General features: G+C 37.4%; 2 protein-coding genes across 4 annotated transcripts; one reads left to right on the forward strand and one right to left on the reverse strand.

The window, feature by feature from the left end:
* Positions 1-2,988: 2,988 nt before the first annotated feature.
* Positions 2,989-6,750, reverse strand: ptgs2b (prostaglandin-endoperoxide synthase 2b). Its single transcript, XM_084090620.1, has 10 exons — positions 6,623-6,750; positions 6,392-6,508; positions 6,152-6,295; positions 5,833-5,976; positions 5,405-5,586; positions 5,219-5,302; positions 4,827-5,073; positions 4,404-4,690; positions 4,158-4,305; positions 2,989-3,941 (listed from the first exon to the last, which is right to left on the reverse strand). The coding sequence occupies exons 1-10, from the start codon at positions 6,678-6,680 to the stop codon at positions 3,532-3,534; spliced, it is 1,821 nt and encodes a 606-aa protein (XP_083946746.1). The 5' UTR covers positions 6,681-6,750; the 3' UTR covers positions 2,989-3,531.
* A 763-nt stretch (positions 6,751-7,513) lies between these two features.
* Positions 7,514-23,601, forward strand: pla2g4ab (phospholipase A2, group IVAb (cytosolic, calcium-dependent)). 3 transcript variants are annotated; one of them, XM_084090617.1, is made up of 19 exons: positions 7,514-7,722; positions 10,529-10,569; positions 10,709-10,844; positions 12,301-12,382; positions 12,541-12,689; positions 13,291-13,404; positions 13,986-14,023; positions 14,123-14,267; positions 15,359-15,495; positions 15,577-15,799; positions 15,914-16,028; positions 17,306-17,443; positions 18,695-18,784; positions 19,271-19,336; positions 19,756-19,953; positions 20,725-20,909; positions 21,099-21,288; positions 21,749-21,906; positions 22,051-23,601. In XM_084090617.1, exons 3-19 carry the CDS (start codon positions 10,818-10,820, stop codon positions 22,186-22,188), a joined length of 2,193 nt encoding a protein of 730 aa, XP_083946743.1. In that variant the 5' UTR covers positions 7,514-7,722; positions 10,529-10,569; positions 10,709-10,817; the 3' UTR covers positions 22,189-23,601. The 3 variants fall into 3 exon arrangements, with proteins under 3 accessions (XP_083946743.1, XP_083946744.1, XP_083946745.1); XM_084090618.1 differs by lacking the exon at positions 10,529-10,569 and having other exon boundaries at positions 7,516-7,722; XM_084090619.1 differs by lacking the exon at positions 7,514-7,722 and having other exon boundaries at positions 10,233-10,569.
* Positions 23,602-23,785: the final 184 nt, after the last annotated feature.

Genomic DNA, 23,785 nt, shown 5'->3' on the forward strand with positions numbered 1-23,785 from the left:
CCAACTAAAAGCATTCTTTTAAGCATTACCTCATTTGTGTCGGATGCATGGCAAGTGTTGACAGGTTTATAGTTTTCTCCAAATATGTTCATCTGTATTCAAATTCCTTTACAGTGTGTGTGCTACAGTGTTGAGATTTTAATATTAGAAGGTAGTTCACCCAAAAATGAAAATTCCGTCATTATATATTCACTCTCATGTCGTCTGTTTTCGTTCGTTCGTTTTTTATTTTTTTTATTTTGGTCCATGCAATGAATGTGTGTTGTATTTTCGACCCCATTGACTTTCAGTGTAAGCTACAGACAACAACAAAAAAAATCTAAATATCTTTGTTTGTCTTCTACAAAAAGATGTAAAGTTAAAGTAAACGAAGACAATTTACATTTTTTGGTGAACTATTCCTTTAACATGTAATGTGGCTCATGGCAGTTGTCGATAGTTTTTTACCCTGAGAGCTCATACACTGTAAAAATGATAAAACAAAGATCACTGGAGTATGTTAAAACAGATGATTGTAGCATGGTATACAAGAAAATACTATTTCAGCTGTTACATTAACTAGCAATTTCTGAGTGAAAATGAGTTCTACACCAATTTTTTTTTGTTAAAAAAGATCATTGTATTTCTTGTTAAAATGAATGTTGAAAAGTGCTTCTTCCTCTGATTCTATTTCTCTCTGCCAAGTTCTCACACTGGGAAGTGACCATGCAGGGACCGGATCCAACTGCCCCTTATTTTCATCACTTGTCAAATGGCACGTATCTCCTCTCGAGCCTCACAGCCACACAGGCTTTTCTCAAAAAACCCTCTGCGTACACTATCAATCGCTGAGGAGACAGTCTGTGCTGAGGCAATGGAAACATGCGCTCCACAGTCTTCCCTTCTGGCCCGCGGTGCCAATTTTATGCCAATTTATCACAGAGAATGGGAGATTGTCCTTTAGTCTGCCCACAGAAGTAAGCTAGATGGAGCTCATACAGTAAAGCTTTGGAAAATCAGAGATGACCAGAAGCACAAAGGCAAAGTCCTAATCACTTGCACAATTATGGGGCCTAATCGGACGCTTCTTGTCAAAAGCTTTACTCATTGCGATGCTTCTCTTCGCTTTGATGTGGTCAGTGGTTCAGTTTTATGAGAACTGACATATTTACAACTGTAGAAACAATGTGAAGAGAGCTGAAGGGGTGCACACTGCATACTAAAGCTTGGGACTTTGTAAAGTAAAGATTATCTCCTAAAATAATCCTCTGTTTATGTCCATCATAAAAAAGACCATAAATTAAGCTAGCGCATAGCGCTGAAACCCTATTGTAATTGTTCAAATTTCCATAGATCAGCATTCTCCCGTAAAAGTGATAGGGGCAGACCAAACTGTAAGCCGTAGAGACTTGAAACTTTGAGGGCTGGTAGTACTCAGTCAGACCGTCTACAATGTCACCAAGGCTCGCTCCGATCGGCCTGACGGGGGCGCTACAGCGGTGAAAAGAATGAAACTCTTAACTCCTAAACCTTTAGGCTCAAGTGTCTTATATCTTTGGAATTCTTGGCTCAAGACGAACAAAATGCATGCCTCGGATCCTATCGAAATTGGTTTAAAATTTAGAATTTTTGAAAAACCTACTTTTGCGAACTAGTCCTAGGTTTTTGACCTGATCGGAACCCAACCAGTCTGATTGTCAATAATTATCAAAAAAAGTAGAAATTTCTTTCATACCTGTCATGGCGCTGCTCTGAATAAGTTCTATGCTAGTAGGGCAGAGTCCGTCAGCAGTCGTGACGTCACATTGCTAGAATCTACAAACGGCTGGTTCTGAGACACTGCTTATGATTTATGGGGATTAAAAAAGAGGACTGGGTGGATTTTTACCATTATAGGGTGGTTGTGTACACACAGTGCCAAAACATTTATGTTTGAACACCATGTAAAAGTAAATTTTGTAAAATTGGTCCCCTTTAAATAAGAAAAACGAACCACAATTAGTGGTGAAATAAGGGAGCCTCAAACCCTTATCGGTGTTCACTATACAATTTAGTATGTTGATTAATGATTATGTATTGATAAATATGTTTTACATGTTAAAAAATAGGTATTCTGAGAAAAAGAATACCACCTCCAGTTCATAGTGAAGTCAGAGCTCCTCATCTTCCCAGCCAGAGGTGCGTTTCCCAGAAGTTCAGTTGAATTGTGTTGGTATTTGGTAATGACGAAACTTGCGACCATAGTTGGCTTCGGGAAATGGACCCCATTTCAGCAATTTATGACTACATCTCCCTCAACGAGGCTCGTCACCAATAATACAATCAATGTTTTATGAACGATAATTTTAATTTGACCACATCACACAGAACGTTCATGCAGATTTGTGTTCTAACATCGTGAAAGTCAGACCCTTCCTATCTGAGCATGCTGAACAACTCTTGGACTTAGTACTGTGATGTATTTAAACCAGCCTTCCTCCATTCATTCCCAAACATCTGCAAATTATCCAGAATGCAGTGGTGCTTTGCAATTCTGTTTATCCCTGACAATGTCATAGATGTTCTTTCTCAAAGTTCTGAATTGCTCTGCCTGAGTGAGATGCAATTTATGATACTGACTTGCAAATAATTTCAAATCACTTTGAATTTTAACTATGGTGTAATCCACTCAAGATATTTGCATTTTTCAATATTGGTTCAGACAAATTTGTATGTGCAAGTCATAAAGCATTTTCTGTAGACTAACAATAATAACATCTGTCATCATGAAGACTAAATTTATTACCTTGGAATTTGCTGTGTGCATATTTTTATTTTATATATTTTCACACTACCAGTCAGGGTTGTTGGAATTGCAAGTTACGTCTATTTTATTCGTGGAAATTGCTCAGATCGCTAATAAACCTTGGTCTAATAATTTATACTAAATAAAATTATTATCTTGTTGCAAAACGCTAATACAAATCTTTTGAAAGAAATTCATTTTTAAGAATTCACAGAACACAAGGTAAAAATATTAATGTATTGTGATTTATTAATTCATAGTCAAATTTCAAGTACAAAACAAGAAAACATCAATACTTTTTTAGATTAAACAAGTGTTTAAAAAGTAAAAAAAAAAAAAAAACAGTGTGAGACATTTTGTCAGAAAGAAAGTTTTTTTTTGTTTAGTTAGTATTCTAAGATCTTGAGATGAAACAAAGGAAGAAAAAGGGCAGACAGTAAACAAACAACACAAGTTAAACCATTTAAACATTGTAAACAACTAGAAATGGGATTCAAGTAAAATCAAGACACAATATGACAGAAGCTGATCAGCATTATAGTGTGCTGAATTCTGAGGTCTAATGTAAACATTTTTTACAATACATAAAATGTACATAATATTTAATAAATAGATAAAAATATAACATCAGATTTGTACAAAACTATTCATCAAAAATACAAACAAAATAGGAATTAAAAGATATTGTTCTCAGTACAATAAATACAATAAATATCCTATAAATAAATAAATAAATAATTTATACATTTTCTTACAGAATACATCTGTCAGAGCTCAGACGTCCGTTCTTTTAGTAAAACTGTTGGGTTGACGTTTTGATCTGAGTGGGAAGTACTTGCATTAATAGTGGTTGGTACCGAATCTTTTACATTAGGCACATAGAAAGACGCCATAGGGCAGGGCCCTTTGACATTATTGCAAACCAAATTCTGCAGAGAGGCAGTGTTGATAATCTCAAAGCCCACTTTGCCACCAAATGTGCTTGGTTTCCAGTACTCAGGGGAACAAATGGGATTTCCCATAAGTCCTTTGAGGGAGTAGGGGGCACCCATCTCCACCATGGTCTCCCCAAAAATGGCATTGAGCCTGGGTTTCTCAACCAGCAGACCAGTATAAAGCTCCACAGCGTCTACGTCTCCGTACATCTCTTCAAGTTCAGCAGCCATTTCCTTTTCTCCTAAAACATAAAACAAGTTCAGTCAACTCAAATTGTCGACTGAAATACCACTCATTTTACAATATCTGCAGGGTATGTTTATAAAATGCAGCTGGGCTTAGGCAAGTTAATATGAAAATTTGTGTGGGTGTGCGCACTAAATACCGTAATAAATATTGTAGATGTTAGAAAACATCTATTTGCAGACCTGATAAATATAAATATATTAACTCTCACCTGTCATTTCTTCAAAGGATTTGAATGGCTTCATGTTGAAACGTTTCCTGTAGGCGTTGATAGATTGGTAGCGCATTTTCCTGCTGTCTTCAATTGACTTCATGGCCACCTTTAATACAGCCGGTGGAACATTACGCCCTCCAGCCACCTGGAGTAACAGAGAAGATTTAAGATTCACCAAATCCTCACCACCAGCGGTAGAGTACTCCAAAATATGGTAAACTAAACGTATTTTTCTTGTCTTACCCTTCCAGCTATCTGATTGGTGAAGGACTCAACCAAGCTGTTGACGCCATGGTCTGTCAGTATGGATGTGTTAAAGAGAAACTGCTTGTAATTGTAGACTTCGTCCTGGATGTGAAATTCATCAGGCATAAGGGGGTGCCAGTGGTAAAGGGTGTTGAACTCAGAGGAGATCCTGTTCTGGTACTGGAAACGGTCGTTGAAGAGAAGTTCAGGGTCAAACTTGAGCTTAAAATTGTATCCACTAAGGTGCTGGACATAATCTTCAATCACAATTTTGATCGTCTCACCTGTAAAGTCAGAATACAGAACAAACGTTAAACCATCTTGTAACTGTATTTTGAGGTACATCCATTAACACATCCTAACACAAAATTGTCCACATTAAAACCTGAATCTAAATGTCCTTCTCTACAGGACACTTACCAATAAGGATGAGCCGTGCGGTCTGAAACAGCCTCTCGTCATCCCAGTCGGGATGCTCCTGCTTTAGTATATCACACACTCGGTTGTGTTCACGCAGCCAGATGGTGGCATACATCATGAGTCCAGGAACCAGTCCAAAGGCCTCGTGACCCACGGCAAAACGTCGGGACTCAGGTATATGAGGAGGGTAGTGCATGTCTACTTGAACCTCACTGACTGTCGGAGGATAAACCTCACCATCCAGAATCTGGTTAAAGCAATGAACACGAATATAGTCAAATTTTCAGACGACCAGGCTTGCGATATGAAAGAGGTAAGTAACAAGTGTCAAAATTGTTCAGTGAACTGGAGGAGGTTATTTTAGTTAATTCTAGGGTGGAAACATTCCTTACCTTGTATCTCAGTTTTCCGTCCTTGAAAAGTCTCAGCTTGTGTTGGCGTTCAAGCTCCTGTCCATATATGTGACCCAAGTCAACCTAAAGACACCAAGCAAAGTCAGTCAGATACCAAAGTGAATGTGAGAGGACCATTAATAAGTGCCACTTGAAAAGGTTATACAGTATGTATAAGATACACACCCCATGATTCAGGGCTCTTGTGAAAGCTGGACCTTTCTTCATGTCAGTTTTGAAGAACTGGTGCGTAAAATGTTGGGCAAAGAAAGCGAACATAAGACTGGTGCGTTGAGGGTCTGGGATGAACTTCCTCCTGAGAAGCAGTTTCTCAGCCAGCAGCTTCACATCTGGCAGCTCTTTCTTGCCTGCAAAAGACAGAACAACAAATGAGTAAAAGACCTCCACTGTATATTTACGTCTTGATTTTTGAGTGTTATACACCAGTCTAAAAGTGGACTCAGTGACTTTAATTGATGGACAGAAATATCTATATGCGCTTTTCTCGTCCACACACCCAAGACATGCAGGCGGACAGGTTGAGTCCGCAAGCTTCCTGTCTAACTGTCGAGCTAGAAATGTGAGAAAACAGGTCTGAGGAGAAAGAGACTCACCTGCGACTCCCATTGGTGTTGGGCAATCATTCCCGACAGGAGGCAGCGTACGAGTGTAGTAGGAGAGATTGGAATACGCTTCCCAGCTTTTGTAACCATAGTCAGCATTGAATGTAGGGGGGCTGTCAATCAAATGGGCACGTGCTGGACCAGGAGGAAATATTCTCATTATCATTATCATTTAAATCATTATAATTCAAAAATAATGTATACAAATATATAAATTATAATTTAAAGTATTTCAATTATATCAAAGATTAAAGTCAAATTGGAGGTTTTATTAAAAAGATTATTTCAGGCATGAAAAGTGTTAACTTACATGTTAGCACGTATCGCATTATGCCATTTCTCAAAAACGACACTTTGTTGACAATATTCCACAAGCTTTTGAAGTGTGTGAGAATGTAATGCACCGTGTTGGGAGAAGGCTTCAGAGAAACTTTAACCCATGTGAGAAACTCGGCTGTAAAAAAGAAACCAAAGTAAAAAAAGTTAGTCGGGTATTGACAGAGAACAGGAAGCTTATTCGTTTACAGAAGTCTATGCAGTTTTCACTTACGTGTTGAGCAGTTTTGACCGTAAAATCCAGTGCGTGTACAGTCACATTCATACGAGTCTGAGCTCATTTCAGTACAGACACCGCGATTCTGGCATGGCTGAGAGCAACAGGGGTTGGCTGCATCACCAAAAAAGTATTATTTTAGACGGCTTCACTTTTATAGAACAGAAGTAATTCATTAAAAAAAATATGAATAGAATATGAATAGAAATGAATGAAGAAATGGCTTACCTCCTTGGCAAACCATGAACCCCAGGTGCAAAAGAATAAATAATATCAAACTATTCATTCCAGTGGCGTATTGGTATGTCTTGGTTCTTTCCTCGCCAGTTCAGATCAGAGAATGAATTATCTTTCGAGTGAGAGAGGTGTTATATGCGCAGTCAAATGTGACGCAACGAGCTTGACTCATCGTCTACTGCAATACTGAGAATGACATCATGTTGGTAGCCAACCTTCGTATTATCGGATTATTGGATGTCATAAAAACTAGTGTCCCGAAGGCTCTCGGAGATACGATAATAACCGTTTATTTATGTTTTCCTAATTTATAATTTTTGTCACTTACCAATAAAGCAAATCAAAACTGTTTTAATAGATTGTAGCCTGCCTAATAATAATAGGCTAGCCTACTCGTATATTTCAAGTTGTTGAAAACATACATTTTTGTGGGGCGATGCTGTAACCTCCGGAAATTAAAAAAGGCATGCTTTTATTATTAATTATTGAAAACACGAAAGCATTCGTGAAAACATTCTTCCATTAAATTAGTATAAAATAATCATCGTTAATGCATTAACTATATTTGTAGAAAATGTTTAATAAACTTTTCTCAAAAATGTATGAAACTAACATGAATACAAAGAAGTGCCATCTTGTGGAAGAAATTAAACATGACTCCGCTCAGCAGGTCCGCTAGCTAGAGAAACCTGTTTTCTTCATCATCTTTATACTTCCTCTAGATAGTATCACTCTTTCTTACTGATTGTTTTGCAGTGAGTGCTTCCCTGTTTTTTTATTACGATGTTCGGACAATGTTTTATTTTTTATAGCCTATATATATTTTATTTTTTTACTGTAGCCTATAGCCTACTATATTATCAAGTAACGGGTATTTTGACTGCAGAATGAAAAGCAATGCGCACAGAGCGGGACAAGAGAAGAGACTGACGAAGATGAGATTTTATCATCATAGGAAGCTGTAGTTCCTCCTCCTCTCCTCTTTAAAATGATAGTCTGACTCAAGCGCACTCTCTGCATAGAAGGAAAACAACGACTGATTTTTATTTATTTTTTCTGGATTTCTGGCTTGGCGTGCACTCCAGCCCAGGGTAAGATGAAATGTTGATTACTCAGTCAGTACTTTACTGCAGGTAAGCTGTGTTGTTCATATAACATCATGTCACTTGAAAATAGCGGTGCGTAGTTCGAGGGAAACGTCAGCTCTCATCTGCGGAAAGTTTTAAGTAGCCTACGACTGCATGTTTAAGAATTTTCCATTCGGTTTGGCGATAGATAAGCCAATGACACTGTTGACAGATAACCAATACGGAAAATAACACCGTAGAAAATACGGTGCAATCAAATTAACTAACAAAGTTACTTAGCGATATTATAGGCCTAATACAGATCACGTGTAGCGTGTTTGAAGTTTTACGTTGAATCGATCACAGTGCAATATAGTGTTTGTTAATGTTAATGAGAGTTTTGAGGCACTGTTATTGATTTGATTTGCCTTGCCTTCATGTCTACGTGACCATGTCCATTCAGCAGTGATGTGAACGTGCTCAGCCCTGCGTGATAATGACACGCGCTGATGAGCATTAAAAGCGTTCTGTGGCACTCAAGGTCCCAAGGGCCAATTTGGGTAACAACTGATTTGTATTTGCCTTTTTTTTTTTTTTGCGCCATTGTTTTTATGGATGGGCTAGTTTAGCTGATCAGAGAACCCGACATTCTCCGTTATGCATTTTTAGCTTATGTTGGATTGTGCAATACTATTCACTCCATCATACAAACAAATATAATGCTGAACTTAAAACACATATGCTGATGATGTTTTTGCTGTAATTAATGTCGAAGTCATTGCAACTTACTGTGTGCTCAGTCAGTATAAGAAAGCAGTTCAGACTATTCGTACTTGCACAATTTTACCCTCACCACAGACACTATCTCGGTTGACTGGTTGCACACTTCCCGTTTCTAGTATGATGATTTTTACGTCTTTTCATGTCTGTAAAGCCTGTCTATATTCCTTCCTTTTTCTTTCATACATACAACATGCACAGACACACACACACGCACACATGAATGCACCAAATGCCCTGCTACACCGGAAGTGATGTAATAAGGTAAGGAATGTTATAAGACAGACATAACTCAAAAGAAACCCTCATATATTACCTTTTGTAATACTGATCTCACAATATACTTTGAAACTCTTTCAAACATGCGATCACAAAACACTTTTTAAATTTATGTAACTGCCCTAGTATTATATAGCTCTTTTTCTCCCAGTATTTTATTTTATTTATTATACATATACACTCACCTAAAGGATTATTAGGAACACCTGTTCAATTTCTCATTAATGCAATTATCTAATCAACCAATCACATGGCAGTTGCTTCAATGCATTTAGGGGTGTGGTCCTGGTCAAGACAATCTCCTGAACTCCAAACGAATGTCAGAATGGGAAAGAAAGGTAATTTAAGCAATTTTGAGCGTGGCATGGTTGTTGGTGCCAGACGGGCCGGTCTGAGTATTTCACAATCTGCTCAGTTACTGGGATTTTCACGCACAACCATTTCTAGGGTTTACAAAGAATGGTGTGAAAAGGGAAAAACATCCAGTATGCGGCAGTCCTGTGGGCGAAAATGCCTTGTTGATGCTAGAGGTCAGAGGAGAATGGGCCGACTGATTCAAGCTGATAGAAGAGCAACTTTGACTGAAATAACCACTCGTTACAACCGAGCTATGCAGCAAAGCATTTGTGAAGCCACAACACGCACAACCTTGAGGCAGATGGGCTACAACAGCAGAAGACCCCACCGGGTACCACTCATCTCCACTACAAATAGGAAAAAGAGGCTACAATTTGCACGAGCTCACCAAAATTGGACAGTTGAAGACTGGAAAAATGTTGCCTGGTCTGATGAGTCTCGATTTCTGTTGAGACATTCAGATGGTAGAGTCAGAATTTGGCGTAAACAGAATGAGAACATGGATCCATCATGCCTTGTTACCACTGTGCAGGCTGGTGGTGGTGGTGTAATAGTGTGGGGGATGTTTTCTTGGCACACTTTAGGCCCCTTAGTGCCAATTGGGCATCGTTTAAATGCCACGGCCTACCTGAGCATTGTTTCTGACCATGTCCATCCCTTTATGACCACCATGTACCCATCCTCTGATGGCTACTTCCAGCAGGATAATGCACCATGTCACAAAGCTCGAATCATTTCAAATTGGTTTCTTGAACATGACAATGAGTTCACTGTACTAAAATGGCCCCCACAGTCACCAGATCTCAACCCAATAGAGCATCTTTGGGATGTGGTGGAACGGGAGCTTCGTGCCCTGGATGTGCATCCCACAAATCTCCATCAACTGCAAGATGCTATCCTATCAATATGGGCCAACATTTCTAAAGAATGCTTTCAGCACCTTGTTGAATCAATGCCACATAGAATTAAGGCAGTTCTGAAGGCGAAAGGGGGTCAAACACAGTATTAGTATGGTGTTCCTAATAATCCTTTAGGTGAGTGTATGTTCATTTTACATACTTTAAACTGTACCACAATGCCTTGTATTTGCCTTGTACTTTTTTGCATTTTACTTGTCTGTAATTGATTTTTTTTTTTAAGTAAGGAAGGTTAAATTTAAATGCATTTTTGTTAACTTATTTAGAACTTGTAACATCATCTACCATCCTAACCATGTGTCTAGTCAGGATAGTGTTAAGTTATATTATGATAATGTATGTGATGTTCTATGCATGTTATTAGACAGTGAGTATAACCTTAACATTCTCTTTCCATCATATGTAATCTCTTCGTACATTTGAGTTTAGTTCAGATCACGAGGAATCAATTTTTGATTATTTTTTGATGTAAAATCATTTTCTCTCATCCAAAAAAGGAAACGTAAAGCGAAACTGTAAAAAACATCCAGAACTCAAGGTAAAACAATACAATTATTATTAAAAAAACAAAACAAGATTAGAGTGTCAGTAATTTCACTATAAAGTATACCCTGTCATTGAAGAATTGATTTTTTTAATTTATTTTTATTTATAGATATTACTTCTTATTTTTTCAGTGCATTAGATGTCCAGGAGCATTGCTAGAAGATTTCTCTGGGAGCAAAGTTCTTTGAAGAGGTCTTAGGATAACCAGCCTGTTTTGTCTAATTTGGCCGTAAAGCCACCATGTCACTCACAGATCATCACATCTTTGTAAGTACAACAAAAATCTTAGATTTATGCCTGAGAATAGCAGTAAAAGCCTAAATCAGTGGAGTCTGGCTTTCAAAGTGGTGAGCCAAAACATAAGGCAGTTTGTCAGCACAGATGTTTCTGGGAATGCACTATTTTGGTTTCCAAGAACTTCTTGTATTTCTGTTAAGTTTACACCAGGGATGCTGATGTCATGAAACGTCTCTGGTTGTCTAATTATCATACATGGGATTTTTGGACAGGCTCTTTGTGCATATATAGATTGTTTCATGAGTAATGAGCAAAATTGGATGTATTCTGTGGCATTAAATAAACAGAAACAGAGAAATCAAATGCTATCAGCCATACATGTACATCAGCCTCCACATAAATTCTGGTGAATATAATAAGTTTAAGATAGATATTTGCATGCTGCTGGCTAACTGCTTTTTGTTGGTGTAAAAAAAGACATGTTAATCACACCAACCTGACACAGTACTCGCATTAATCAACACTTCCCTTTTTTCCTGTATTAAAGGGATACTCCACTTTTTTGGAAATAGGCTCATTTTACAACTCCCCCAGAGTTAAACAGTTGAGTTTTACCGTTTTCGAATCCATTCAGCCGAACTCCGGGTCTGGCGGTACCACTTTTAGCATAGCTTAGCATAGATCATTGAATCAGACAGGACCATTAGCATCTCTCTCAAAAAAATGACCAAAGAGTTTCGATATTTTTCCTGTTTAAAACTTGACTCTTCTGTAGTTACATCGTGTACTAAGACCGACGGAAAATGAAAAGTTGTGATTTTCTAGGCTGATATGGCTAGGAACTATACTCTCATTCCTGCGTAATAATCAAGAAACTTTGTTGCCGTACCATGAGTCCAGCAGGCGTAATGATATGACGCAGCGCCTGAAAATAGTCCCCAGCTCGGTAACTTCCAACGTGACCGGGACTAAGTTTGTCTAACCTATTAGACCTATTTTCAGGCGCTGCGTCATATCATTACGCCTGCTGCACCCATGGAACGGCAGCAAAGTTTCTTGATTATTACGCAGGAATGAGAGTATAGTTCCTAGCCATATCAGCCTAGAAAAGCGCAACTTTACATTTTACGTCGGTCTTAGTACACGATGTAACTACAGAAGAGTCAAGTTTTAAATTGGAAAAATATCGAAACTCTTTGGTCATTTTTTTGAGAGAGATGCTAATGGTCCTGTCCGATTCAATGATCTATGCTAAGCTATGCTAAAAGTGGTACCGCCAGACCCGGAGATCGGCTGAATGGATTCGAAAACGGTAAAACTCAACTGTTTAACTCTGGGGGAGTTGCAAAATGAGCCTATTTCCAAAAAAAGTGGAGTATCCCTTTAAGACTACATTTCTAAAGTCAGTGAAATTATTATTTTTTTTTTTGTATTTACGCATAATGATGATTATACTGATTGTAAAGATTAAGTGTTTATTTCTTAGGTTGAACAGCAAATGTCACACAAATTCCAAGTGAAAGTGTTGCGCGCTGAAAATGTCACCAAAGGAGCTCTCGGAGACCTGTGTGAGGATACTTTATATTTCATACTTTTAAAATGAAAAGTTTAGGTGATTGTACATTACACAGCATCATGCATTGCTTTCTTCAGTTACTAAACTTAAAGGAATGAGACCTGATTTGAGCACTTCAGAGAATGCTCCTAACACTAAACATGCTTGTAGTGGATACCCCTGACCCATATGTGGAGCTGTTCATCCCCAACGCCCCTGAGAGCAGGAAGAAAACACGACATATAGATAACGACATCAATCCAGAGTGGAATGAGACCTTTGAATTCATCCTCGACCCCAACCAAGACAACGTGCTAAAGGTAAGTAAAGAGAAACTGAAAATTAATTTCCGCTTCTAATCTAAATTAAGTCAGCTCTTCTTGAACACCTCAGTCTTATTAATAGTGTAATTTGTTCTTCATTATATGGAGTGAAGGAGCAGAAATTAATATAAAATTGTAAATAAAGTAATGAAATCTTCCACCATAAATGATCATTAAAGGTGTAAAAGTATGTAATTTCTGGTTGCACCAGGTTAAAGTGCAAAATGGCTGTTTCCAAACAGGTTTGCCTTTGTCTAGTAGTTTGCAGGTAGTCTACTGTAGCTCTAAAACTCACAGCATGTGTTGATCGAGAGAAGGCATGTTGGGCTGCCCTAAAAAAAAAACAGACCAACCAGAGTCAGAGGACATCAACCTCAAAATGTCTCTGCGTATTAAACTGGGATAGGAGAAGTGTTAAATTACAGTGCAGTGCACTCACAATTCAGGTTACTTTAGTAACTTCTTGCTATTTCCAACTACATGTAGTATTTTGAACCTTCCTTTGAATGTTTTATGCTGAACAGGCTTTTGGAACTCGTTTTTCTTACTTAGTAGTGTATGTACAGTCAATGATATGTTTTCTGTCTCTTGTTTCCAGCTGACATTAATGGACGCTAACTATGTTGTTGATGAAAAGTTGGGTACGGCCTCATATGACATCTCTAAACTCAAAGTTGGACAAACAGAGCTGGTGTCATTTCTTATAGGGAAAGTAAGTTATATCTATTTGAGGAGCACTTTCCCTTTAAGAGCACATGACACATGAGTTGCTTATATTTTCAAAGATTTCAAAAGGAAAACTGATTGAATGTACTTTTATATTGCACATTTTAATGCTGCGATGCCTGAATTCACTTGTTGCATACAATCATACTATTCATTTCTATACATTTATTTTTAATGTTTACATTTTTTATTTCCTTTTTTAATTATATATTTATTTTTCATTTTTATAATGTCAACCATATTTCAGTTATTAACCATAACATGAAACTAATAATTAGCTTATTTTATCAGCAAGGATTTCGAAATCAGTGCATCCACTTTCTTTCTTTCTTTTCTTTTACTTGCACCTAACTAGAAATTCAACATTAAAATTGAAAGTTTGTGGTGCATTCAATGGTGCATGTTACTCCAAAGAAAAAAAAACGTTTATCTTTGTAATCTTAAATCTTAAAACCAAATTTACTTCCTCTAAAATGACTATCCTTTTCTGCTGTCACATTTATTTTTCTTTCTTTCTTTCCTCCTTGCCTTCTTCCTCCCTTGATCTGACCTGTGGTTTTTCCACAGATGACCAATGTGTACTTAGAGCTTTCCTTGGAGGAGTGGTACGTATCACAATGAACAAAACTGGCTTCTGTTGTGTATAGTAAGAACTTTTATAGTTGAAGCGCCATACATATGACTTTCTTTTTAACTGTTCTCAGCTACACGATGGACCTGCGATTCAATCTGGATCTGTGTCCTAAAGAAAAGCTCTACAGACAACACCGGCGTGATAGAGTCATGCTGGGCATCAAGAAATTGCTGCACATGGAGAAACCTTCCTCCCTCCCTTCCTCTCCTCATGAGGTACCACCTATTAATCAACTGCTTTTATAACCCCTCCGGTCCTACTCGCCCCGCTCCGACCGGGATTCAAACCGGCTTTCCGCACTAACAGGGACATTCTCGTGTCCATCGCTAGTGTGCCTCTTGAGGCCAGGGAAGTGAGGTTTACTCGCACAGCTGGCCTCGGTTACACTTTCTCCACTGGTCGTGCAGTTGCAGAAATAGTACAGTAGGCTACGTGTTTGATGCAGATGTCAGCTTACTGTCATGCAGATGGAAATGGACATAGTCCAAATATAAAGAGGAAGTGTTAGCTAATACTTGTGAGAACTCACAATAATGGTGGATTACTTGGTGGATTTCATAAGCCCCACCCAAAAAGAAAAAAAAGAACCATAGGCAGGAAATTACAAAAGTTTAACTGCTTTTCTGCACAACTCAGAGATGCTGCGTTCACATCTTGGTAGCACAATTATGATTTTCTGAAAGCTTCAACTTCTCTCACTTGACTTTTAGCCAGCCAAAAAAAAAAAAAAAAAAAGCCAGGCTCAGAAAGCTCTCGGATTTCATTAAAAATATCTTAATTTGTGTTTTGAAGATGAACGAAAGTCTTTCGAAAGGAATGAGGGTGAGTAATTAATGACAGAAATAAAATTTTTGGGTGAACTAACCTTTTAAGCTGACAAAATGATTGGAAAAGTCCGGCGTTCATCACCAGAGAGAAGTCTGGTCACTTTCACAGACATGCATGAAACATTAATGGATGAATCGTTCACAATCGGATTAATAGCTTGTATTTAGAAAATATTCAAATTCATTTTGACGTTAAATGTTTTGCAAGAGCATGCAGAAGTGAATTAAACTTCAAACTTTTAAATCAACTTTAAACTAGTTCTCATCTTGCATTTTCAATAACTCCACAATGACATAAACACTGCATAAATGACTGAAATCCAAATTCGAGACAATCCCATTATTCTTTACACTCTTTGCAGTAATTGTACAGTAAATCTTTTTGGCTGAAAAAACTATGAAAAGGTAAATTGCTAGCCTATTGCTAGTATTTCACTAGCATACTGCTGTGCTGCTAATATTTGTTTTCTTGCATGCAGGTTCCAGTGATTGCTGTGCTGGGCTCAGGGGGAGGTTTCAGGGCAATGGTCGGGTTCTCTGGGGTTATGAAGGCTTTGTATGAGTCTGGAGTTCTGGACTGCGTCACATATGTTGCTGGACTCTCCGGATCCACCTGGTATGAGGACATGTCCATCTTTTAATTCCTTCTCTAATAAATCCCGGTGCAAACCAACATTTGCTTTTCTGTCTCTCACAGGTACATGTCCACTTTGTACTCCCACCCAGAGTTCCCCACTAAGGGCCCAGAGCAGATCAACCAGGAGCTGATGAACCGTGTGAACAGTAACCCTCTCCGTCTACTCCTTCCCAAACACATCACTAAATACGTACATGCCTTGTGGAGCAAGAAGGCCTCTGGGCAGCCTGTTACCTTCACAGATATCTTCGGGATGTTGATAGGCGAGACGCTCATTCCCGCTGTTAGTATCTGATCTTTTGGAGAGAGTTACCTTTGCTTTTGCCTTTACTTATTCAGAAATATACAATGCACAACTAGTAATACAAAGGCTTCTCCCCTGCTGCTCTCTCAACAGAGGATGGACACCAAGTTGAGTGAATTGCAGGAAAAGATAAATGAAGCTCAGGCACCTCTGCCCTTGTTCACCTGCCTGCATGTAAAACCAGATGTCTCTGAGCTCAAGTTTGCAGGTAAAAGGGCAATTCATTTTTTTTTTTTTTAAATGAGTCTTTCTTAATGCAAAATGTTTCATTATAAACCATATTATCAGTATAGCAAATTTCTACAGTTTCTATGATTACAATGTCAAGGATAAGTGTTTTTGTTCTTCAGAAATTAATTTCCATTGTGCCAAATAAAAGGTAATACTATACCTTGGAAATACATAAAAGATCATTATCAGCTACATTGTAGTCAGTGTATTCACTGAATGAATGAAGGGAGATCCTATTTATAGTAGTCTGACCTTTTGAATTGCCTGGGGAGAACCAGATTACGTCAGAAGATTAGTTCAAGAATGTGAATAACTATGCAGAATATCTTTTTTTAGTATACTTGTATTGTTTGAAGCCCTGAAGTGCCACACGTATTAGTTGTTTAAAGATCTGTCTGTAATTGAATATAGGCCACTCTTAATTCTGTTCACTCACCAGCATGACTGAGCAGGTCATGCCTCTTGAGCTGGTGGCTGCTCTTTCTGGTTTGAGACTGAAAAAATTTACTATAACTATAACTATCTTACGTAAGAAAAGATTTACATCACAGTTTTTTTTTTTTTTTTTTTGCATTTTAATGCACATAGCTATTTTAAGAGTATAATAGCTTTTAATAGTTTTTAAATAAAGTCCTCTAAATTCAGTCAAGTTTTTGTTATAAACATGCATCACAGTACTGTTTGTAAAGTTTAACTGCGGCTGAATGAAAGCAACTATTTAGACACAGAGGCACTCAAGGGAATCACCCTCACGTCACGTGGCATTGAGTTTCCAAAATAGTCCTATGCAACAGAAAGACATCCGAACCACTCCTAGCTCTACAATAGACTACAACTGTGGTGACTGTCAATACCTCAGACTTTGATTAATCCTTTTTTGTCTAAAAAAGCGTCAGTCGATTTTCTGCAGTCCTTGTCACACAAAATAGCTTTTGTGTTGTGAGCATTTTGTTTAGTTGATTCATGCATCTGCCTTCGTTAAGTGACGCGTTATCAACACTGCCTGGGAACTGAAATCTGAAACATTGCTTTCACGCATTCCCAGAAACTATTTGAAATATGCTCTTTGTCATTGTGTTTATTTTGAAACTAGTTTTGATCTGTTGTCCAAAATTATAATTCGTAATCCTATTCTTACTGTACTTGTTACTGTTAATTTGTTGTCATGGGCATGTTTCGCAGACTTCTGTTGATTGTGAATACATTTCTATTGAGGTTATGGTTGTGTTTTGATTTGCGTGTTTTAATTGACAGACTGGGTGGAGTTCAGTCCGTACGAGATCGGAATGGCTAAATATGGAACCTTCATGACCCCTGACCTTTTTGGAAGCAAGTTCTTCAGAGGAAATGTGGTTAAGAAGCACAAAGAGAACCCTCTTCACTTCCTTATGGGTATGGGCTTTTTTTCTGAATTTCTCTAGAAAGCAGTGAACCATGATAAGAAAGAGATAATATCCGTGTATTTATGGAAATAGTGACACCACATAGTTGGAATTTTCACTGTCAGAGTCAAATGTCACCTGATTTAAGGGTGTTGGTTCAGTCATTTGCAAAAATCCCATCCTTACTGTATTGTAATGCGAAACAATTTAGTGTTGTAATTCAGTGGCGCAAATTCAAAATTAAAGAACCGTAAAGAAACATTCTTCGAAGGGTGTATCACAAGAGTTTCACTGCAGATTTACTCTTTATTTTTAAAACAGTGACGTGAAGATCAGCTAAAGTATTTGTAATCTACTGTTTCAGGCTTCACATCGTCTATCCAACGGTATTTTTTCGATTTCTCACATTTACAATTTTGCATCCTTGCAAAATAAAGACAAAGATTAAACAAATTAATAAATGTCTCGATTATATTTCATCCTAATATTAATAAGAAATTATGATAAGAAGAATATTGAAGCCTCTTTTTACCATTAGGATTTTTATTTTAAAAAAAATTTAACCATTGGTTGTACTGAATTTCTAAATAATTTTTCACTTTTGATTTTGAGGTAAAACATGATCAAACATACAGCATTAAAGCCCTGTTTACACCTGGTTTTAAGATGCGGTTTGGTCGATCGGATCACAAGTAGACGAGGGAGACACATTCCCGTTTACACCTGGTGTTTTAATCTGTCTCTTTTGTCCACTTTCAACCACTTCTGTCCTGATGTCTTCGATGGGAGGGTCTATGGGCGGGTAAATGTATGTTTTTTTTAAAGATATTTCGATCTAATGGACAAAATAAGCTTGCGCAATTTACATATGAATGAGGCGAAAAAAACATACGGTGAGGAGCAGCTTTCGTTTTTGCTCGAACGCTGTGAGAAATCAGGAATGGTGCTTGGTATGTTTTTCGTCTTCAAACCAAATTTGAGTCTTCAGCCAACAAAGTTTAAATCCCATCTGGCTACTGCGCTTCCCATGTTTGCACATTAGGTCATTAGGCAGAGATTAGGCGGTCTTTTGTGGCTGTTTGAACACATTCGACCACATGAGCGTTTACACCATGAAAGCAATCCGGTCGAATGTGTTTTTGACTACCTCTGGAAGTGGTCAAAAGTGGACAAGCTAAAAACGTTTTAGACCCCGTTTACACCTATATTTAGCATCGTCCACTTGTAGATGGGATACAGTGTGTTTGTATATGTTGCACAGGTGTGTGGGGCAGTGCCTTCTCCATCCTGTTCAACAGAATTCTGGGATTGAATGATGCAACCAAAGGCAGCACCATGGAGGAAGAACTAGGTACGATCACCAGCTGTATTAAAGATCCAAGACCAGTTTCACATTGCTCTGCTACTCTTTTTAGCTACATGTGCATAATCATCTTTTTTCATCTGCATTCCACAGAAATTTCCATAGATTTATGTAGAATTTGAATGTCTTTCATAAGTTTTACATATTCTTTGTCCCTTGTGTGTTATATGATATATCTATATGTATTAATAATATTCATGTTGTGTCAAAATAGTGATAGAGGAAGAAAATGTTGCAGAATGATGGTGCCTTTAGTGTTTGCATGTCTGATGGTAGGATGAGATTCATAAAACTGTGATGGTTATCAGGCAGCTACACCAAAGTATGATTACAGTTGTGCACATGCAAACATCCTGGCACACACACACTCACTATTCTTAGATGACCTGAAAGATTGTGATGATCTCAGTCAGACATCAGTTGGAGATGGTTTGCACTGTGGCTTTGACGGTTGTTTTTACTTTTATTCTACAGAACAGATCAAACCGGAACACATTGTGGGAGAGGACAGTCTAGATAATGATGAAGACTCAAATAAAGGTGAGATTTTAGACCATGTACATTACACAGTAAGTATCTTAGAATAGGGGGTTTCAAACATTTTGATGCCACGGATTTCAAATATCCCTGCGGGGGACCTCCTTCTCAAAATATAAAGGCAGCTATGTATTTGCATGTATAAAGGCCAAATTTGTACTGAGGAAAAATAAAAAATATAATTATGTGCAAAATATTATCTGGAAAATATAATTAATGTATACCATTGTGGCCTTATTATTATTATTATTTTTTTAGAGAAAACCCTGATTAAAACTGCAACCTTTTGTTTAACAGCAAAGGCATTTAGGTTTTAGAAAGAAAAAAAAACGTAATTTTTACTCAATTAGATAAATCCTTATTAGAATATCAATGCAGATCCCTACATATAATGGATTTTGTTTTTTGTCTTACACGTACAGAGGACGAGTATCAGGCCAGCTGGATGCAGCGCATGGTTAGCTCTCTCTTCAGTGACTCGGTTCTTTTTAATACACGAGAAGGCAGAGCAGGAAAAGTACACAACTTCATGCTGGGCTTAAACCTAAACAATGACGTGCCATTTTCGTCTTCCATTGAGGCCGTCAGTCCCACAGAGGATGAGACTGATGCGGTCACAGGTCAGAGTTCATATTTGTTATGGTCATTTAAGTTTACTGAATTAAAGGGTTAGTTCAACCAAAAAGGAAAATTCTGTCATTAATTACTCACCCTCATGCCGTTCCAAACACGTAAGACTTCATCTTCGGAACACAAATGAAGATATTTTTTTGAAATTTGAGAGCTTTCTGTTCCTCCATTGACAGCCTACGCAACTATCACTTTCAAGACCTAGAAAGGTAAGCAATCCATGTGACTCCAGTGGTTTAACTTAAATTTCATAAAGCGATGCGAGTGCTTTGTTTGCACAAAAAACAACAACAACATAATCTACCACTTTATTTATAAAATGTAAATCTCCAACTTGCGTCTTGCTCTTGCGTCAACAGAACACGCATGATTCATGGTGTTCTCGTGAACTGTAGTTGGAGATTAATGTTTTGTAAATAAAGTGGTAAATATTCTTTTTTTTTTTTTTGTGCAAACAAAGCACTTGTGTCGCTTCATAAAATTAAGGTTAAACCACTGGAGTCATATTATGGATTATTTTATGATGTCTTTACTACCTTTCTGGGCTTTGAATGTGGTAGTTGCATAGACTGTCAATGGAGGGACAGAAAGCTCTCAGATTTCATCAAAAAGATCTTCATTTGTGTTCCGAAGATGAACAAAAGTTGTTTAGAACGACATGACGGTGAGTAAATAATGACAGAATTAAATTTTTTTGGTGAACTAACCCTTTAACCTCAAGTGTTGCCTTATTGTTCTTTTCTGATTTTGGACACTTTCAGACCCATGTGAGTTTGACCGTATCTACGAGCCATTAGACGTAAAGAGCAAGAAGATCCACGTGGTGGACAGTGGCTTGACCTTTAACCTCCCTTATCCTCTGATTCTAAGGCCTCAGAGAGGTGTTGACCTCATCATCTCCTTTGACTTTTCTGCCCGACCGAGTGACTCAAGTCCTCCATTTAAGGTTAGTACTAGGGCTGTCAGTTTAACACTTTTATTTAGTGATAAATTATAAAAACAAAGCAGGAAAAAAAAACATGTCACAGTAAATATTATAAATGTGATTTATTTTATTGATTAATTAATCAGCATATCATGTAAAATCATCAACATGTATGACATGTAGGTTTTGTAAATGATTGGTCCTTTGTAGGAACTTCAGTTAGCTGAGAAATGGGCACGAATGAACAAACTTCCGTTTCCCAAGATCGACCCAAAGGTGTTTGACCGGGAGGGGCTGAAGGAGTGTTATGTGTTTAAGCCCAAAAAAGGAGAAAGGAACTGCCCAACTGTCATCCATTTCGTCCTGGTCAATATCGAATTCAGGACCTTTAAAGCCCCAGGTGTGTGTTAATTTGTTTGTGCAAGTGTCTGTTTACATAATAAAAAAAATTATGAAATGTCAGCTTTGCAGATTTACAATCAAGTCCAGGGATCTCCTTTCTAAAAAAAACCCCTGAGATCTTTCCAGTTGCGTCTTTATCTGTTTACACTGTCCTGTGATTCACACATTTGTTTGTTTGTGTAGGAAGGTCTGTGTTTGATGCTTTTATGAGCGCCCGCTCATAAATAGTGAATGAATGATTTACATTCCATTTTATATAATGCATGAAGTGGGTGTGTTTCTATATTTATGTATTCAATCTGTTTATATGCTTTAGAAGACAAAGATTATGTTTTTTTAACATTGAAAATCATGATGATCAACAGACTGGGGTCATTTCAGATCACTCAAACTAGTTAAAAAAAGAAAAAGAAAAAAAGATCAAGATGTTTTAAACAAAAGTGTGGTTTATTTTGAAGGTGTTCCACGTGAAACAGACAAAGAGAGAGATTTTGCAGACTTTGACATCTTCGATGACCCAGAGACGCCCTACTCCACATTCAACTTCCAGTATTCCAATCAAGCTTTCACTCAGCTGCATGATCTTATGGAATTTAACACGCTTAACAACATTGAGGTCAGTCCAGCTCAGATTCATGCTTATTTATATTCTTGTGCAGGCTTGTTTGAATCAGGTTCTGAACTTCAATGTTTCTTTTGCTTCATGTTTAGGCTTATTTATGCAAGTCATGTTTTAAATAATCTTTCATACTTTATCTAGGTCATCAAAGAAGGCATAAAGGACAGTATCTTGTATAGGAAGGAGATTCCATCTCGCTGCTGTGTCTCTCTTTCTCTCAGTGAAATACAAAACAAAAAACTCCTGAAGAGGGAGTCAAAAGGACAAGCATGCCAATAAGGAGGCGGTGTATCATGGCATTCTTGCCACAGGAAGTTTACAGATGTCACACATCTCATCATGGAAACTTTTTTTTTTTTTTACTGAAAAATAACTCAACAGACTGTGAAACTAGAAGGTCTGGTTTAGTCCCCAGAACACGTTTTCATGTAGCCTTTTAAAGGAGGAGGGAGAACTTGTGACTGACACCATGAAAACAGCATTTACAAAGTAATTGTTGTCATTAAGTTGTGCGGATGTAGCACTTCCAGAAAGTGTGGTGTGAAGTGCTAGAGTAAATGTAAACAATCAACTATTTCTTTCATGATTCTTAGTTTGAGATTTAATTCTTGAAGACTTAAAAAGGTATTGAAACTTTCATCATCATTTACTCACCCTCATGTCATTACGTTCTAAACCTGTATATTTAGTATCTTCTGCAGAATATAAAATACATTTTAAAGACAGTTGGGGTCCAAACAGCATTTAACTTTCATTGATAGACAAATAAGAAATTCATACATGTTTGGAAAGACATAAGTAAATGATGACAGATTTCTCATTTTTGGTTGAACTATCACTTTATTGCAAAATTTTATTCTGATTATAAGAAGTGAATCAATCCCAAGAATGTGACTGAAAGCACCTTTGGGCATTTGGCGTGTTTGTGTATGGTTTATTGGCAACTGCTAAAACAACATATGAGTCCTGATTTATCTTTTATGACCTAAGGGAGTGCCTCAAAAAAAAGAAAGGAAGATCCTGAGGTACAAAACAAAACATGAAACCATGGAAATCCCACCATCCCAGAATCTTGCTCGAGTCTGTTGAACGTTTTTTTATTTATTTAAGTTTCCATTTAAATGCAGAGATAGTTTTTATTTCTAGCTGGGTCATTTCCTTTTACCCGTAACCACTATTGACTGTTAGTAAATGAATGAAAGGGAAAGGAGAGGAGCTGTTAGTTAATCCTCAAACAGACAAATCAATATCAGGATGATGTTATAAATTATTTTTACACAGTACAACCATGCAATCAATCCCAGTAGGTCATGCAGGTAGCACAAAAAACACTGACTTTATAATATTTGCTCCACTGCTACATCAGTGAATGAGGACTGGCTGTTTTAGATGACTGAATGTAAAGTGTTGCTCTGATGTCTTACAATAGAGCATGTTTTAACATTTGTTAACATTATACCCTAATGGATGCTCATGTGTATTAGCTTATTAGATTTATTGACCAGGTTATTGGTAGTTTGTACGTGTAGACTCACACTGATTAAGTATTAATTCACTATTTATTCATATAACCATTAATACTTATGTTAAAAAGAGTTGTATGTTTTACTACAAAGAATTTGTATGCATTGTTTACACTTAATAAAACATCTTATGATGGTGAGTAAATAAAAAGTCTGACTTTAAATTTAAGTTATTGTCCTTATAATGCATTTCATATTAGTCGAAACTGATGTTTTGGGAAGCTAGGGGCATTCTGACCTTCATTATAAGAGGATCTGTTTTCAGCTGAATGGTCCTTTACCCTCTTATATATCAGAAAAACATCTGAATACTTATGCTCATATGTTCTCACCGCTGATCTCATCTTTCATGA

This window comes from Abramis brama, assembly GCF_963993115.1.
Source record: "Abramis brama genome assembly, chromosome: 18".
NCBI lineage: Eukaryota > Metazoa > Chordata > Actinopteri > Cypriniformes > Leuciscidae > Abramis > Abramis brama.

Coding starts and splice junctions, on each gene's coding strand:
- ptgs2b (XM_084090620.1), bottom strand. CDS start 6,680: ATGAATAGTTTGATATTATTTATTCTTTTGCACCTGGGGTTCATGGTT. Junction 6,509..6,622: donor GTTCATGGTTTGCCAAGGAG/GTAAGCCATTTC, acceptor TTGGTGATGCAG/CCAACCCCTGTTGCTCTCAG. Junction 5,977..6,151: donor AATGCGATACGTGCTAACAT/GTAAGTTAACAC, acceptor CTCCTGGTCCAG/CACGTGCCCATTTGATTGAC.
- pla2g4ab (XM_084090617.1), top strand. CDS start 10,818: ATGTCACTCACAGATCATCACATCTTT. Junction 13,405..13,985: donor TGTCATTTCTTATAGGGAAA/GTAAGTTATATC, acceptor GTTTTTCCACAG/ATGACCAATGTGTACTTAGA. Junction 16,029..17,305: donor CTCTGAGCTCAAGTTTGCAG/GTAAAAGGGCAA, acceptor TTTAATTGACAG/ACTGGGTGGAGTTCAGTCCG.